General features: G+C 44.6%; 1 protein-coding gene across 7 annotated transcripts in view; it reads left to right on the plus strand.

Annotated features, from left to right (window-relative positions):
* The window catches only part of LOC147729139 (mucosa-associated lymphoid tissue lymphoma translocation protein 1-like), a 1,401,591-nt gene that overhangs the window by 1,346,749 nt on the left and 37,621 nt on the right, over nt 1–17,221 (plus strand). For all 7 annotated transcript variants that reach the window (XM_086959432.1, XM_086959437.1, XM_086959431.1 and 4 more), the window contains one exon: nt 14,681–14,832. In XM_086959432.1, coding sequence (XP_086815558.1) covers nt 14,681–14,832 — 152 coding nt within the window. The remainder of the gene's footprint in view (nt 1–14,680; nt 14,833–17,221) is intronic.

Consider the following 17,221-nt stretch of genomic DNA (forward strand, 5'->3'; position numbering starts at 1 on the left):
TCATCTTGGAAAGATTTTTTCTTCTGCCAGCTTGGTACTGCGGTTGGTAAACTCTGCATGTCTATTGGGCCGTTATTCCCACTCTGTGTGGGACATGGTTGCACAAGTGCAGCCTCAGTGCCCAGAGGAGGCCCGAACCATACTCTCCCAGGCGGTTGCCGCAGGGAGAGACGCAGTGAAGTTTACCATCCGCTGTGGGCTGGATACCGCAAACTCGCTAGGCAGGACGATTTCCACATTAGTAGCCCTTCGTCCCCTGGATGAGATCGACTGGCTTTCTGGGGATGTCCAAAGCACTCTTATGGACGTGCCCATTGATGGCCGTCGCCTTTTTGGCGACAAAGCAGACAACGCTCTAAAGCGTTTAACCCCTTCGCTGCAGGGGTTATTCCCCCGCTGTGCTGGGGAGAAGGGGGCGCGCACAGCGCCCGCATGCTCATGACGAGCTCAGCTCGTCATGAGGCACAGCGCTCCTGTGCTAATGACGAGCTGAGCTCGTCACAGGTGCATTGGCTCCTGTGGAACGTTCAGCCCAGCAGGGGAATTCTCCCCGCATCTGAGCGTTCCACGGGCCATGACGAGCTGAGCTCGTCATGAGCACCGGAGCGCCGTAGCTCATGACGAGCTCAGCTCGTCATGAGGATGGGAGGGGTTAAAGGATGCATGGGCTACGGCCAAGTCTTTAGGCCTCTCCAACCGCCCTGCGCAGTCTGCTGTTCCCCCTTTTCGTGGCTACAGAAGGGGTGCTCCAATATGTCCTGCCCAAAGCCACAGGCCTGCGCAAACTGCACAACCTTCGCGCGGCCGGGGATGTGGGAACCACCTCCATGGTTCTGGGGGCCAGCGAGCTGGCCAGTCTACCAACCCACAATCTTCTTAAGCCACCAAACCTTCCTAGTCCAACCTTTCAGGCCCATCAATCGCCAGTGGGCGGCAGGATCCGCCATCAATTCCCCCACTGGCGCACCATCACGTCGAACAGGTGGGTTTTGCAGATAGCCCGATATCCCCTTCATGGCTACCCACCAGATATGCCGCCTCAGTACCATTGCATATCGGAGGATCACCTGGGCTTTCTCCAACAGGAATTTACAGCTCTCTTGGCCAAGGGAGCCATTGAGCGTGTTCCTGCCCCAGAAGTAGGTTGTGGGTGCTATTCCCAGTACTCAAGAAGGACAAAGGCCTGCGTCCTATCTTGGACCTCAGGAACGTCAACCGCTTCCTCCTGAAGAAGAAGTTTAAAATGTTGACGTTAGCTCAGGTCTTGTCTGCCCTCGACTCTGAAGACTGGATGGTAGCGTTGGACTTGCAAGACTCCTATTTTCACATCCCCGTCCTGCCGGCCCACTGGGGCTACTTGCGGTTCGTGGTAGGCCACGAGCATTTTCAGTTTACCGTGCTCCCCTTCAGCCTTACCAGTGCCCCTCGGGTGTTCACGAAAGTGATGGGGGCTGTTGAATCTCATCTGCGCAGATCAGGGGTCCCAGTCTTCCCTTATCTTGACGACTGGCTGTTAAAAGGGGGCTCACCCCAGACATTCGTCTCCCACCTCCAGACTACGGCCAACCGGCCAACCTCCTGCATTGGCTGGGGTTCTTCATCAACTTGCCGAAGTCACACCTGATTCCCTCTCAGAAGCTCCTCTTTATCAGAGCGGTTCTGGACACAATGTGGTTTCGGGTCTATCCTCCCGAGCAGCGAGTCCTGGATATTCAGGCTATGGTTCCGATCTTTCAGCCCTTTTCCTGTGTTTCCTGAGGATGACCCTCCGGCTGCTGGGCCTCACTGCTTCCTGCATCCTGCTGGTGGATCATGCCAGGTGGCATATGCGGGCTCTGCAGTGGGACCTGAAGTTCCAGTGGGCGCAACATCAGGGGAATCTGTCTGATTGCGTCCAGATCTCAGAGCGAACTGCACACCAACTGCAGTGGTGGCTCAAGGACCAGCGTTGGGTCAATGGCAGATCCCTCTCCCTTCCTCAACCAGAGTTCACAGTGATGACCGATGCATCACTCCTGGGATAGGGCCGCCACATGGGGGAGGTGGAGATCAGAGGCCTCTGGTCTCGGGCTAAGTCTGGGCTCCACATCTACCGTCTGGAGTTGCGGGTGATCCGTCTTGCGCTGTAAGCATTCCTTCCCTCTGTCCAGAGAAGAGTAGTGCAGCTGTTCACGGACAACACCACCGCCATATGGTACTGCAACAAACAAGACAGGGTGGGGTTGTGGACCCTATGTCAAGAGGCCCTCCGCCTCTGGACATGGCCAGAACATCAGGGCATATCCCTGGAGGTTCAACACGTGGCAGGTTCTCTGAACGCCAGGTTGGACGAACTCAGCCGCAGGTGCATTAATGATCACGAAGGGTGTCTTCACTCGGAGGTGGTGCGAGGTCTCTTTCAGCAGTGTAGAGAGCCTGGGTTAAATTTATTCGCCATAGAAGAAAACGTGCAGTGTCAGCAATTCAACGGTTTGGAATTTACAAGGCGGCACTCGCTAGGCCACGCTTTTCGTCGCAGGTGGAGTTGCGGTCTGTTGAACCTGTTTCCGCCTATACCACTTCTGCCCAGAGTGCTGAAGAAGATCAAGCGCGACTGGGCCCAATTCATTCTTGTGGCTCTGGATTGGGCACAAAGGATCTGGTAACCCGAGCTACTCAACATGGCCATTAACCCTCCGAACAGACTGCCCCCTCGGGAGGATCTTCTGTCGCAGCAGCATTGGACGGTTCTCCACCCGAACCTGTGCAGCCTCCACCTCCTTGGGTGGAGATTGAGCGACCGCAGTTGACGTCATTCGACTTGCCTCCTGAAGTCTGTGATGTTATCTTGGCAGCCAGGCGTTCCTCCACTAAGACGGTATACGCCTGTCGATGGAACAAATTTGTGGCATGGTGCACAGCAAATGATCCCCTTTCTGCCCCTCTTTCTGAGGTTCTCTTGTTCCTCCTTTCTTTGGCCCAGCAGGGCTCTACTCTGGGCACTATCAAGGGCTATCTTTAAGCCATTTCTGCCTTTCTTAGGCTTACTGATCACCCTTCTCTCTTCTAGTTCCTGGTTGTAAATCGTTTCTTGAAAGGCATTTCTCATCTCTTTCCTCCTATCCCCTTCGTAATGCCTCTCTGGGACTTGAATTGACTAAAACGTTGGAGGATATTAAAGAGCAGATGGAGAAACACACAAGAGACATCAATGAAAGGAAAATACGCAAATTCAAGAGGGACACCCTGGATTATAAACTCGGAGAAGTGTACACATGGGCTGATATATATGCCCAGAAAAGAAGAAATCGTCCATATTCACCCAACACCGACACGTCATCATCAGGTAGTGATACTTTACAAAGAACTCAAAGAACACAACCGAGTGCAAAAACACAGGATATCCCACAGACAGACCAAAGAACACAACCAAGTGTAAGAACACAGGATACCATCCAAACTGAGCAACCAACTACAAGCGTTCCTACTACAGTTAATTCTTTTTTAGATCAGGGCCAAGCCCAAAAAGGAGACCCAGGAGAGGAAAGAGTAAAATAAAAAGAGAAGGATCATCCCAATACGAGAAGCACGACGGTACCAAAGAAAGACAAGGAAAAGAAGAAGATTCAAACACAGACCAACTAGTCATTAACATCAGCAACTACAAATTGAGCACACATGAAATGGATCTGCTACAAAAAGGAACATCCTTTGTACCCACGACCAGTACGGATGCCTTAGAATTTGAAGGCAGTTTTTTTAAACTCATGCGAAAATTAAGACTGCGTCACTTTTTTGATAATGTACTTCCTCAACAAGAAAAAGAGCCAACAGACCAACTACGAGGATTGAGGACTACCAGCGCTTTTCAAGCACCAGTTAGCCATAAAACATTGGATATATTCGAAAAAATGGTAAAACAAGACCTCTCTCGTTTAAAGTTTGGGACTCATACCAAAAAAAACATCACCCAAAAAGATCTAGACACTCTCAAAAAATTTGCCTCAAAACCGGAAATTTTGTGCACTAAAGCGTACAAGGGAGGCGCTTTAGTTATCATGAACAGCTCCATGTATGAGGAAAAAGTTTTGGAACATATTACGGACACCAACACATATATGAAGTTGAAGGGGAATCCCACTATGGAATATTCAAAAGTTTTAGGAACCATCATTGAAAAAGCTTATGAAATGGGAACTATTAATACGAAAACAAAAAATGTTCTAATCAAACCCAACCCAAAAAGTCAGGTATTATATATGATACCCAAAATTCACAAAAATTTGATGGATCCACCATTACGACCAATTGTTTCCACGCATGGAAGTCTCCACGAACCCATTGGTCAACTACTTAACAAGTATCTTCAACCGACGGTCAAGGGTATTAGAACGTACATAAAAGACACTACTGACTTTTTATTGAAACTTGAGACAATGACTATTGAACCTGAAGAAACTCTAATCAGGTGCACAGCAGACGTACGCTCTTTGTACACATCCATACCACACTCTTTAGGAATGGAAGCAATAGAAAAGCACTACTTAACACGGATTTAGACCATGACTTGCAGACATTCCTAATGGAACTAATGACGTTTACCTTGTATCAGAGCTACTTTCGATATAAAGACTCATGGTACCAACAATAGACAGGAACAGCTATGGGCAATTCGGTGGCGCCGGTATACGCCAATATATTCATGCAGGACTATGAGGAAACCAACATCTTTTCAAAAACTGAATGGTGTGATAACGCAAAGCTCATAGTACGATACATAGACGACATATTCATTATTTGGAAATCATCTGAAGAGGAGCTCTTACAGTCTGTTCTATGTAAATTCAATGATATAGACAGTCGGATCCAACTGACTTGGGACATTTCAGACACAACTGTTACTTTCCTGGATGTAAAGATATCGATCAACGAAAAAGGATTTGAAACAAATATTTACAGGAAAAATACTGACAGGAACAATATGATATACTTTGCGAGTTTTCATCAGCCCAGCTTAAAGAAACATCTCCCTTATTCGCAGATGGCGAGAGTTAAAAGAATCACGTCAGACAAGACACAAGTGGGATCGAGATTGGAGGAAATGGCAACAAGATTTTCAAATAGAGGATACCCCAAAAACATCATAGAGAATTCTAGAAAAAAAGTCGACAGAATTGAAAGAAGCGAGCTACTAAAACCAAACACCAAAAAAGAAGAAACAAGGATTGTAGCTGTATCTAAATTTTCTACACTGAGTCAGAAATTCAGAAAAATCATTACAAAGCACTGGACCATACTCAGGTTAGAACCAGATTTTCATAAATCCTTCGAGAATATACCTTTATTTGCTTATACAAGAGCTCGCAATCTGGGAGAAATATTAAAAAATAAACCACCTGACACAAAGACATACAAAGGCACAAAAGCATGCTTAAATTGTGGCAATTGCAACAGCATCATCAGGGAAAATAAAATAAATCATCCCATGAAAGGACATGGGAATAAAGTTAGGGTTAATGCAACATGTGACACAGCAAATGTGATCTATGCCTTGAAATGTCCGTGCGGAAAACTGTACATTGGTAAGACTGAGAGACGTATAAAAACGAGACTCACAGAACACAAGTCTAACATTTGCATGAAGAACACTAAATCCACAGTGGCAACTCACTTTATGGAGGAACAGCACAACATTTCTCAATTGAAATACATGATACTGGAAACAGTTGAGAAAATAGAAGGTAGAGACCATACAAAATACTTGTTACAACGAGAGAACTTTTGGATCCATAAACTCTCAACCCAGAGTCCAAATGGTCTCAATGAACGTATGGAATTATCATGTTATCTGTAAATGATTACTGTTTTCCTTGATCGGGAAAGGGGTCTTGCTTTTCATTTAATGTTTTGTTTAATATAAGGAGCGAATGCCTGGTTTATACCATCACACGTAGTAACACACCACTACACCATCAGCACTACATGATAGTCATTTCTTGTTTACAGACAGATAGCACTCCGCGAGCGTCGCGGTTCAGGATGCTTTTTTAACATTAGAGTTCGAATCCCAGTATTTTTTCTTCGATTTTCTTTTTCCATATCATTTAATTGTTTATATTGTTAATAAGACAGTATAGCCGGATTGTAATCATTACTGTGGAATAGATTGGATATTTCACGATCACATTATACACATTTTGGCACGGAGTAACTCTTTTAGTTTTACACATCACGTGACCGGAATCAGGGGAACGACCGGTAAGTTCAGGCTTTTAAAATGGAGGATAACTGGCGTACTGGGTATTTTATACATGGCGGAATGCCCTATGAAGAGAAGATACCAGTTTCGGAGCTCACAAAAGCAGGTTGGTGTCTAGTTGATTGGGTTCAATTGTCCGTGATGGTATGGTTATCAAAAGCTAGAATCGGTAATCGAGACTAACAGCACGTCCGTTTCTATGTCTCCCTAAACAGTTCTGGTTACTGAGGTCTAACTTGATAGAACGCGACACGTAAGTGGCTCAGGCATGGTTGTCATTGAACACACTTTCACAGGTTTTTAAGGTGAAGTAGGTGATTTTGGTAAACCGCACCAGACAATATCACACACATCGTTTTTTACTTTATTTTTCGGATCTCAAACACTTTACATTAATTCAATGCATATCACAATGTAAATAACACTTCACACCCATATGACATTTGCTCATTATACTTTCTGTACCTGTTTTATTTGTAGTGTTTATTCCCTGATGAAGGGCGTTTGAGTTACGCCCGAAATGCATTGGAGTCAAAAATAACTTTGTCGCTTGTATGAACATACGCATAACCATGAAATGGTAAAATGTGAGAAACAAGAAATAACTGAAATATATCTATACTACTATTATAAAGGAAGAACTTTTGAGGCTTTGAGGCGGGTAAACTCGGGAACCACAGCGCCAATCCACACACCCGATACATCGTTGTAATCCTCAGGGTGTGCAGATGGACATAGGCTATATAAAGTTAAAAAATACGTTATATTTAAAAAATTTACATTATAAAAAAAGTAGTCCCCTCGAAGTAGCGCTGGCCGCGACCTGCTTGCTGACGTCAGGAGCGCGGGGAGGTGCGGCGTCCAGGAGCGCGAGGAGGAGCGGCGGACATGGCGCAGGGGAGGAGCGGTGACGAGCGGCGGACATGGCGCGGGGGAGGAGGTGAGAAGCAGCGGGAGGAGCGGTGACCAGCGGCAAGGAGCGGTGAACTGAGAAGCGGCGGCTGAGGTAAGGCTCCGGGGGACAATGTCGGGCAGGCGGGGGTCGGGGCAGGCGGGGGACGGGGACTTGCACCAAAACAGAAGGAGGAGCAGTGAACTGAAGAACTGCGGCTGAGGTAAGGCGCCGGGGGACAATGTCGGGCAGGTGGTGGTCGGGGCAGGCGGGGGACGGGGACTTACAGCATCTGCCATGGAGATTTATGCAGAGCGCCTCAACACTGGGCCTTTGTGACATCCGGGGGACAATGTCGGGGCAGGTGGGGGTCGGGGCAGGCAGGGTAGAGAGCGGCCGGGGGCCCGGGCTGTTGGGCAATGTCAGGGCAGGCGGGGGTCGGGGAAGCCTGATTGCTCCCGGACAAGGTCGGGAAAGGCTGCTAGTATGGAATAAAGAAGGAAATAATTTTCAAAGGAAATGATGTTTGGAATCCTCATTTCATACTGAAGAAAAACGGTGTGCTCACAGGGATGCCTTTAATGCCCCATTAAAGACACGTGTTGATTGTTAAGTTTGGCGTCCTGGGACGTCGGTCGCCACCTATGGAGCACCTTTAATGGATTAAAAACTGTTTATAAAACACAGAGCTGTGCACCTGCCTCAGATCTATAGAGTCCCTCTAAATGACATCTGTTAGGCAGCTATGTGGGCATTTCTGCACAGGTTTACGAGACACTGCCTGGACAGCCAAGTCCAGAGAGACAGCTTCATTGGCTGTTCTATTCTCCAGGACTTTCTGATGCGAACTTGGTTCGCAGACCCACCTCCGGGGATGGTATTGCTGGAGTATCTATTCTAAGGTAAGGAATCTATAACAAACTGTTTCTTTCAGATGAACAAGTTACTTACCTTCGGTAACGATATATCTGTAAGAAACATAGGTTAGTTATAGATTCCTTACGGCCCCACCTGTCCTCCCAGTTCTGCAAACTGACTTCTAGGGTTAAGGACATCCTTTCAGGGCCCTGATTTTGTGCACCAGTGGTCAGTGTCTTGCATGACTCTGCGTTTCTGGCACAGAAAGTCACGTACAGATCTGACATCAGCGCGTGAGGGTGGCACCTAAGTAGCTACTTCGTCGTCATCCTTGCGGCTGCAACGCAATGTGGAGCAGACCGACGCCATCTTCTGACGCACAGAGGTACTGCTGACGAAAATCTTTCCGAATACAGTCTGACGCCTGGGGTAATTCTAGGGTAAGGAATTTATAACTTATCTATGTTTCTTACAGATATATCATTACCGAAGATAAGTAACTTGTTGATCTTCAACCTTACTGACCAATAGGCTTCCACAGGGTGCATTACTGCTTCATCAATCTTAGAGCAAAGTGCAAAGACTTTTGGAGGAAGAACATATCCTTTTTGGGATGATGTTTCTCAGGAAGATGTAGGAGTTGACTATACCCACCTATTAACTGACCTGGAATACGAATGTTTGTAGGAAGTGAGCAGTCTGGACACATCCCAGACTGGGAACATTTGTCTCCAACAGGTCTTCCAACTCCAAAGGTGACATCTTATTCTGTGTTGTGAAAAGCAGCAGAAATATTAGACTTTTCCAACCACCGAATTGAAGTCTAACATATTGAGAGGTTCTACATTCAGCATCATACACCTCAGAACCTCTGCTGCCCTTTAATTAGGCATTGGCAGAACCCATCCTCGCAATATGGGACAACCCCACCACTGCTACAGCTGTCTCCAGATCAATAGAAAGAAGTTACAAACCAGTTCCTTGGAGACCCAGTTCTACTACTGTCACATCTGTCGCCAGAGAGCTTGGTAGCTCAAACCTCTTGCTCATCAAAGCTTGCTCCTGGTTCCTTTTCGTCTACTCCATCTGACAGGGAATCCAAGAAAGCCTGCAAAAAAGACCTTCTCATCTTGTAGCATGACTCCTAAATCTTTGACTGCGACTTGCCTCCTAAGCAGAAATATTCATGCATTGCTAGATTCAGTACAACATATCTTTCCTTTACTGTCTATGGAATTCCAACTTTATTTCTCCAAACGAATTAATGATGGTCAAGCAGTGGCTAGACAAGTCATACAAATGTGGCTTGACACTGCTAACTCTGTTGCAAGGGCAATAGGCACATCAATGTCAGTTTACCGCCATTCCTGGCTGAGAAACTCTGCATTTTCACAAGATGTGCAAAATACTCACATGGATTTGTCATTTAATGGTTTAGAATTGTTGTAGTAAAAGCAGATTCTGCTTTAGAATGATTTAAAGAGAGTAGAGCCACAGCATGATCACGGCCTACAATCACAGACGAAAGACTACAAACAATTTAAAAGACTTTGAGCCTTCAGCAGGGGGTTCTCATTTCATGGACATCGGCAATATTCATCTCAAAAACCACAATAACAGTCATCAGATCCCCTTTACAAAAGTTACAGAGGGTGTACTAGAGGAAAACAGTGAACCCTGATTCTCCCTATTCGTCCTCCTGATCCTCTTCCTCAGCCAACACAGAAAAGCAGCCCTAGTTTTCCCTTCTTGGATCACACTTTACCAGTGGGTGGAAGGGTGTCTTAGTTTTGCCTTCGATGGAGGTCCATAACATCAGGGTATTACAAAACGTGGAAAAGGGGTATACCCTACCCTTTTGTAGGAAGATGGCTTTGCATACGGTATGCCCCTAGGTGGTTATTCCATGCACAGAGTTCAGGGGTTCCACAAATGTTTACAAGGCTCAATGCAATACTCAAAGTGCTCTATTAGTGGTAGAGTGGGAAAACAGCCTTAGGCTAACACAGAGTAGTGTAAGACAGCTGAAGTGCTCAATGTATGTACAGTCTGTTGGTCTTATGTAGCTGATCACCTGTGGTGTCTCCATCTTAAAATGGTACTAAATATCTTCTGTATATGGGGATCTTCTCAAAAGACCTGTAACTTTATCGGTGGTGGGTTCAGATTAAAGACAGGAAGAAGTGGCGCTCTGCCAAGTACGCAAATGTTCTAAGATGCAAATGAATAAGGATGGTGCTAACAGGTCAGGGGAAAACAAACCCTAACAAAACAACCCCAGCTGGTTGTTCATTCTATATTGATCCAGATAAAAAATCCTTATTAAGACTTTTCTGATGTCGACCTGCTTAATTCTTACAAGAAGAGCTATTGGATTGTGGTTTTCAGACTAAAACCATTGCCCGTATACGTGTGCACAGGACTTTGGTCTCAGTAGAGTTCTTTGCCTGTCAGGAGAATGTGCACTGTGTGACATTCTGCACCCTCCAGTATCCAATGCAGGGAGCACTTGGGGACACGTTTCAATTGATTCCTCAGGCACTGAGGAAAATTCACCTTGACTGGGCCCATTAACCTTGATTGCAACTGACTGGCCATGAAGGGTTTGGTATGCACAGCTAGTTCAACTCTCCCTGTGCCCACTGTTCTGTCTCCTGAGCAGGGGAGACCTCTCACAAATGCAGGTTTTATACCTCCACCTCCAGATCCTCCACTTGCATGCTTGGAGATTGAACCGGGCACCCTGAGTTCCTATTCACTTTCCCCAGAAGTGTTGGATGTTATTTCATTTTCCTGAAAACACTCCACCAAATCAATTCATGCTAACAGAGGGGCTGGATTTGTCAAATGGTGTGAGGATAATTCCATAGATCCACTTTATACTCATCATTTTGATATTCTTCAGCTTGCTCTTGCATTACCCCGACAGGGCTGTGCAGTTGCTACAGGTAAAGGGTATTTATGGCCCTTTTGGCTTGTATATGTTTCCCAAATCAACTGTCGCTACTCAAATCTCCTATTGTTGAGAGATTCATTGAAGAGCTTACAAACAAATGTCATCCCACACCATTTATTATGCCTTAGTGGAATCTTAACTTATTCCTTGCATTTCTTATGTATTCACCATTTGAACCCTTCACAGTTGTCCTTTAAGGCTGCTCACTTTAAGACCATTTTCTTAATGGCAATTACCCCGGCCAGATGAGTTAGTAAACTCCAAGCCTTGAGTGTAAAACCTCCATTCACCTCGTTTTCCCCTGCTATGTTGGTGTTAAGATCCAGAAGTGGTTACTCCATTCCACTTTGGTCAGTCTAATACTCTGACCACATTTTTTACCCTCCTCCACATTCTACTCACGAAGAGGATAGAAAAGAAAGGCAATCTACAAGTGAACTATCTCTCGATTGATTACTCTTTACATCGAGATCTGCTATGCCATGGTCTATAAGGAATCTCCGGGAGGTATTTGTGCATATTTTACTGGAGCAAAGTAATCTAGCTCTCCTGTTGCGGGACCGGGACCTGTAACTGATATCTGTAAAGCAGCCACCTTGTCTTCCCTTCACACTGAAGCAAAACATCACTGCGTGGATTCCGAAATGAGGAGGGATGGGCACTTTGTTTTACAGGATCTTTTGGTATAGACGTATGGAGGAGTTATTGAAAAGTTTCTAGTCCAAGCAGGTGCCTGGGGCTATTCAGAAGGTCAGGAATCTGCAAGTAGATACCATATCCACCAGAAAAAGCGTTAACGAAGGTAAGTAACTTCACATCTCTTTCTTAATGGTTTTTATACAGGGCGAAATTCTCAGTTACTGTTTTTTATCACAGTTCACCAGGTCATGATCTTTAACTGACGGCTGTTTGGTTTGATTTGCAGTATTTTCACATTGTTTAATGAGTTTTTGCAATACATTTTGTATTCTTATGAGGAGCAGTCAGTATTTTGCAAGTAAGAGTATGGGTGCTTTTATTTGTCTTAATTTGTGGATATTGTTAATGTGTGACCTCTAATATGCTGGCAAAGTCACTGTTGGATATATTAAAGAAGAATTTGGAAACAAACGTATGTTTTTGTTTTTAAGAAGTTTTTAATATTTCCTGAGTTGGCCAAGTAGTTCATCCATGGTGTTTGCGTAAAGTTTTTGAATCAGGTAGTGAAATGGGTTGGGTCTAGAGTCTATTTCTGTTAAAGTGAAGGCAGATACAGCATAAAGCTTTTCTTGTGTCATACTTTAGGAACAGAAGATTAATAACAAAGGTCTGGTCAACGGTGGCCAGGCCAGGACAGAATCTTTGTTGCCAGGGTAATATCGCCTTCATGTCTTCAATCCAGTCTTTCACGTTCCATATGATAGCCTTTATTAAATATTCTGCACCAGTTCAATTGGTAGGGTAGTACTGTTTGTGGTCCAGTGTTTTACACTTCAGTGGGCAGCAATACCTACCAATTAAAGCAAAAAGTGAGGAGACTGGAGGGCCACCATTGTGCAACACCCAAGGTGACTTAATTCTAAACATGTTCCTTGGTGCACAGCATTATCCTGTAGTAGAAACAATAAATTTCTGTGCTGCTGCAGACCTTGCTGTGACTAAAATTATCAGCTAAGCCCCTCGCAAACCGGTAACTGCAGACTTGCTGTTCATGGACATGCTGGGTGATGCTGAAGCAGAAGCCTGATTGGAAGCATGGATTGACCTAAATGATGAGCTTTTTCTATCCTTCTACCTGTGGAAACTCCATGCACTTCACCCCGGCAGAGGGACATGTGATGAAGCCCGCAGGTCGGAGTGTGCCTAATCGAGCCCCTCGAGTAGCAGAGTCTGCTTGTTGCAGATTAGTGAGCGCCCAACCCTGGATGTGTTCTAATGTGCTACTTCTTCTTCTCTCTGTCCTCCTCTCTTGCCCTCAGCTGCTTACATCATGAGAAAGGGGTGAGGTGCGGTAAACTCTGTACTGGAGTGGCTGGCAGTAAGGCAAACTAGTGCCGACCCATAGAGGGCTAGTGTCAGTTGCAGTCAGCTGCAGTATGAGTGACACTTCATTTTCCTGGCTCTGCTGTTATTACTCCTTGCCACTCTGCATAGTCATCTGGTCATTTCTACTCACCTGGGAGATGCATGGTTGGGGGCACTGTGGATGCATGATCCAGGAGGCTGTGCGGCTAATTGACTAGGCCATATTATGTCTGCCTGAAACCCTCTGCTTTCAGGATGTTTATGAAGTGAGACTGGTGGCCATATTGGATGTCATCATAAATGTTAGCAGGGAAGGAGCGGCCATGGTAGGCATGCAAAAAGATTCTCATTTTTTGTAAGATAAGCCCTGTAAGTCTACTTCTAAAGCAAAAAGTCTACTTCTAAAGCAAATACTGTTTCCTATGTATTTTTGGCTTGATGGGAATCGTCAAAAGTGGTGTTTTCATTATATTGAGAAAATACGCAAACCAAACAAGGACTACTTAATTTTGCCACACGCAAGACCACCTGTAATTAACTTGCCATTCCACTATTCCACAGCATTGTGGACCTGAATGAGTTCTCATCTGAATCTTTTGTCAGTTATACTAGAAATTAAATCTAATGTCATGGAGACAATTTCCCCTCTGAATGGCCCTGATGGGATGGGGGATACCATGTAGCTCACATTTGAGAAACCTGTCGAACAATGGGGACACAAGTGAGTCAGCTGAAAGATACCATGAAACCAATACCAGCAATCATCCATAAATTAAATGCTACCATTAAATGTCTCCAAGTCTTAAACCTGGATCTTAAATCTATATCACAGCACAATAATCTTTGCATAGCAGGAATAGTGGAGTACACACTTGGTATTTATAAATGTGTTTGTAACTGGTGGAGATATGTCGTCGGGGTTCATGTGAAGCTGTAAGTATTGTATGTATGTGAATTGAATTGTCAGAGAAAGGTCAGAAATGTGATGGCATGGTGTTTAAATTGTATTGTTGCTGCACACACTTGTTACACCTAGTACATATCAACTTTGGTAAAGAATTGGTATGTCATCCCTGTTTTTTTTTAATTTTTCACACACTCTAGTGAGTACTCAGGTCAGTTTTTAGTAGGTTCAATAGTTCTGCTGATGAAGGCCCATATAGATACATTAACGGGGTCACGTTCGCATGAATCAATATTTATGCCCATAACCTAAATTCCCCGGGTGGCAAGGAGAATGTGTTGGACTTATGTACAGATTGTGCAGACTCACACTTTATAAGGCCTGTGAACTTTAATACTGTGCTGCAGTTTTCTCTTGACAGGTCCATCGCTATTGCCTGATCTGTTTCGAAATATGATGCAATCATTCAACAACTAAGGCAGTTACATAAAATGTTTCATGCCTGGAGATACTCTTAATTCAGAGTGAGATACCTAGTTTACGTATTAGTCATCCACACACGTGGCATCTTCCTGCATATGTTTAATATTGGTGTCCAAAGGGCTACCACACTGATTGGAGCAGCCGAAGCCTATCCCTGGTCTTGGTTTGATCATTCAGCGGTGGTGGCTAATTTGAAGATTTGAAGTGTTAGACATTTATAATTTATCAGTTTCCTATTTAATTAACAACAAAATATGCCATTGTTGCTGCTTTTAATGTTTTTTGATGTACTAGCTAATTAGTTATTGTGTTTTTATGTCATTATAATCTACTGTATGATTCCAGAACTACCAAAGCAATCATTAAAGTTCCCATGCGGCGTGGAAGTAGAACTCACTTTCCACACTGTCTTCTCTAACATAATGCACGTGTGTGCCAAACTGAAGTGGACACCCCCTCAAATGGCTGACGTCCGGGTTCTTCTTTGCAAACCACTGGTAAGTTAACAATGTCTTTCTTATTTCATCATTATTTTTACTGAGGAGGTCAGTGAGCTGACCCTTGGAGTCCACTTCTTTGTGCTGGGTATAAAGGGGTGCAGCTCTAGTCCTTCAGAGCTCCTCAAAGGTCACAGAGGGCTGTCCTTCTACAAGTCCAGAAAGTGTTCTGAGGAAGGCAGAATGAGGGTCCCTTTTTGTAGGGTTCATCTGGCGAGGGGGGTGACTCCTGAGCACTTCCTAACCAATGGGGTAATAGTACCAACTTTTTTCAGTAGTTCTTGTCTGCCCCTCTGCAAAAATCCCACAGTGCCCTTCACCCATGAAATCCAAGATGTGGAAACCCTTCTCCCCTTATGCGGAGCCTGTGTGCCTAAAGAGGTGTGGCCAGGGTAATGAGCAGGGCCCTTCTCTGTGGTCACTCAAAACCAATTTTCAAGTAGCTTTCCTCCCTTTGGGATTGGTGCAATCTTGCCTAGGGGAGAACATTTGGGGCTTTCCATGTGCCACCTAACATTTGATTGTGACAGGTCAAGCCCCTTTGAAATTAAGTTCCTGAGGCCACTCCAACTCGTCTTCCTGTCAGGTGAAGCAAGCACCTCTCCACTCCCAAGCCATTGAATGTGCTCTAGGAGCAGGTTTAACAACTCTTTCACACCTAATTCAGGCCAAGATCAGCTAGGCAGTTGCTGGAGAGCTAGTGAAAATTAACCTCCAGCAGCTTCAGGCTGTTTAAAGATAACTTTTTAAAAGACACACTTCAATATATTAAATACAAATCCAACTTTACCATTATATTTAAATTGTATTAAATATAGGTCTTTGAATGAAGTCTGAGGCTGGTACAGGTCACAATGTATAGATTAAGGTGTATAATCTATACCTTTACTTTTCCTATGTACCAGCTACAGCCTGCCCAATGACAGAGTCGTTGTGGGTCTAGTCACCGAGACAAAATGCCATTTCTAATGTCACACACGTTTCTCTCTTTAATATTGTGCACCCTACCTTGTGGGCAGGAACATGTGCTTAGTGGTGACTTATTTAATATTCATAATCCGGTTACCCTACCTGACAAAAGGGTGATTTTTATAAATATCTGCAAAATGGTTCAAACTGCTGCTGCCAAGCTGCTTAGGGTAGTTCCGAGGCCATGTTGCCACTGTAGTGGATGCCACGGTTGTATTTCTGCACCATATACCATGGCATTATGTATAATTTAAATGTGCCAAACTGGTTTTAAGCCATTTTCTACATGTTTTAGGGGTTAGGCCACACACGCTAGGCACTGGATAGTAGTGTCTCTGTATTGGAGGTCAAGATTATCAGCAGGTGAGTCCAAGAAAAAAAAACTGGGTATGCCCACCTAAGAAGGGGTCACTTTGCAACACATGGGACCACGCTGGCAGAGTAAATAAAGACCCTCATGACTGGGCTGTATTCCTTTTTTTAATTGTCAAAGACAGTGTGGCGCCACACTGCAATCATGATCGGACCTCTTTAACACACAATGCATTACTTTATTTTAGCAACTATTTGAACTGGAACCAAAATCTGGTAAACTACTTACCAATGAATCTTAAGGTCCCACACAAGCCCACTTTCAGTAACTGAAGGACAAGAACATGGTACAAAGGGACTATATTGATGCAAAAATGAAGTTGAGAAGGATGTGGGAGAGTCTTTTAAACACAAATGCGATACATCTAGATGCCAAGAAAAAAAACAATATTTAGGAAGATGTCAGTTGATTCGAAAGGCCTTGTGGATACCAAAATTGATAGACCCCTCGCTCATATGTCGGTGCTGGAGCTAATTAATCACTGTTCCTCCCACCCCACTGATGCGACTTCTTACTCATTGCGAGAGACCCTTTAAAAGAGGGACCAGACCAGAGGAACCACTTTAAGGACCCTGAACTCAAAGCATTCCGCTAACTGTATGGAAAGTAATTCGAAAAGCAAAGAGCTCCATAGCAGTGGGTCAACACAGCTTTGGCATAATTCTGTGTAACAGTAACATGCTATAGGGGATTAGAACGCTCTCATGGCTATGTAACTCATGAATTAAAAGGAGCAATACTGAAGAACTGGAAAGGAGCACCCCTATTTGGTGCTCTTGATGAACCAGCTTCTTACAGGATGATTGCACTTCACGATAATGCTGGTAAAATGTTTACACACTTTTGGATAACTGGTGATGTTAATCATCCTCATTAATAAGGCATTAATTGAATTCACTGCAAAAAATCCCTGCTAAAGTGTGGATCTAATAATAAACCCATCTAAGAGTGCATTAGATGTAGTCTATCCAGTATTGCGTTTCTACAGTGTGTATAGAACTAGCGCAGTCCTCTTCATGGTAAAGTTGTACCAGAAGAGCACAGCCC

This window comes from Lissotriton vulgaris, chromosome 2_2 (assembly GCF_964263255.1).
Source record: "Lissotriton vulgaris chromosome 2_2, aLisVul1.2, whole genome shotgun sequence".
In the NCBI taxonomy this organism is placed as follows: Eukaryota; Metazoa; Chordata; class Amphibia; order Caudata; family Salamandridae; genus Lissotriton; species Lissotriton vulgaris.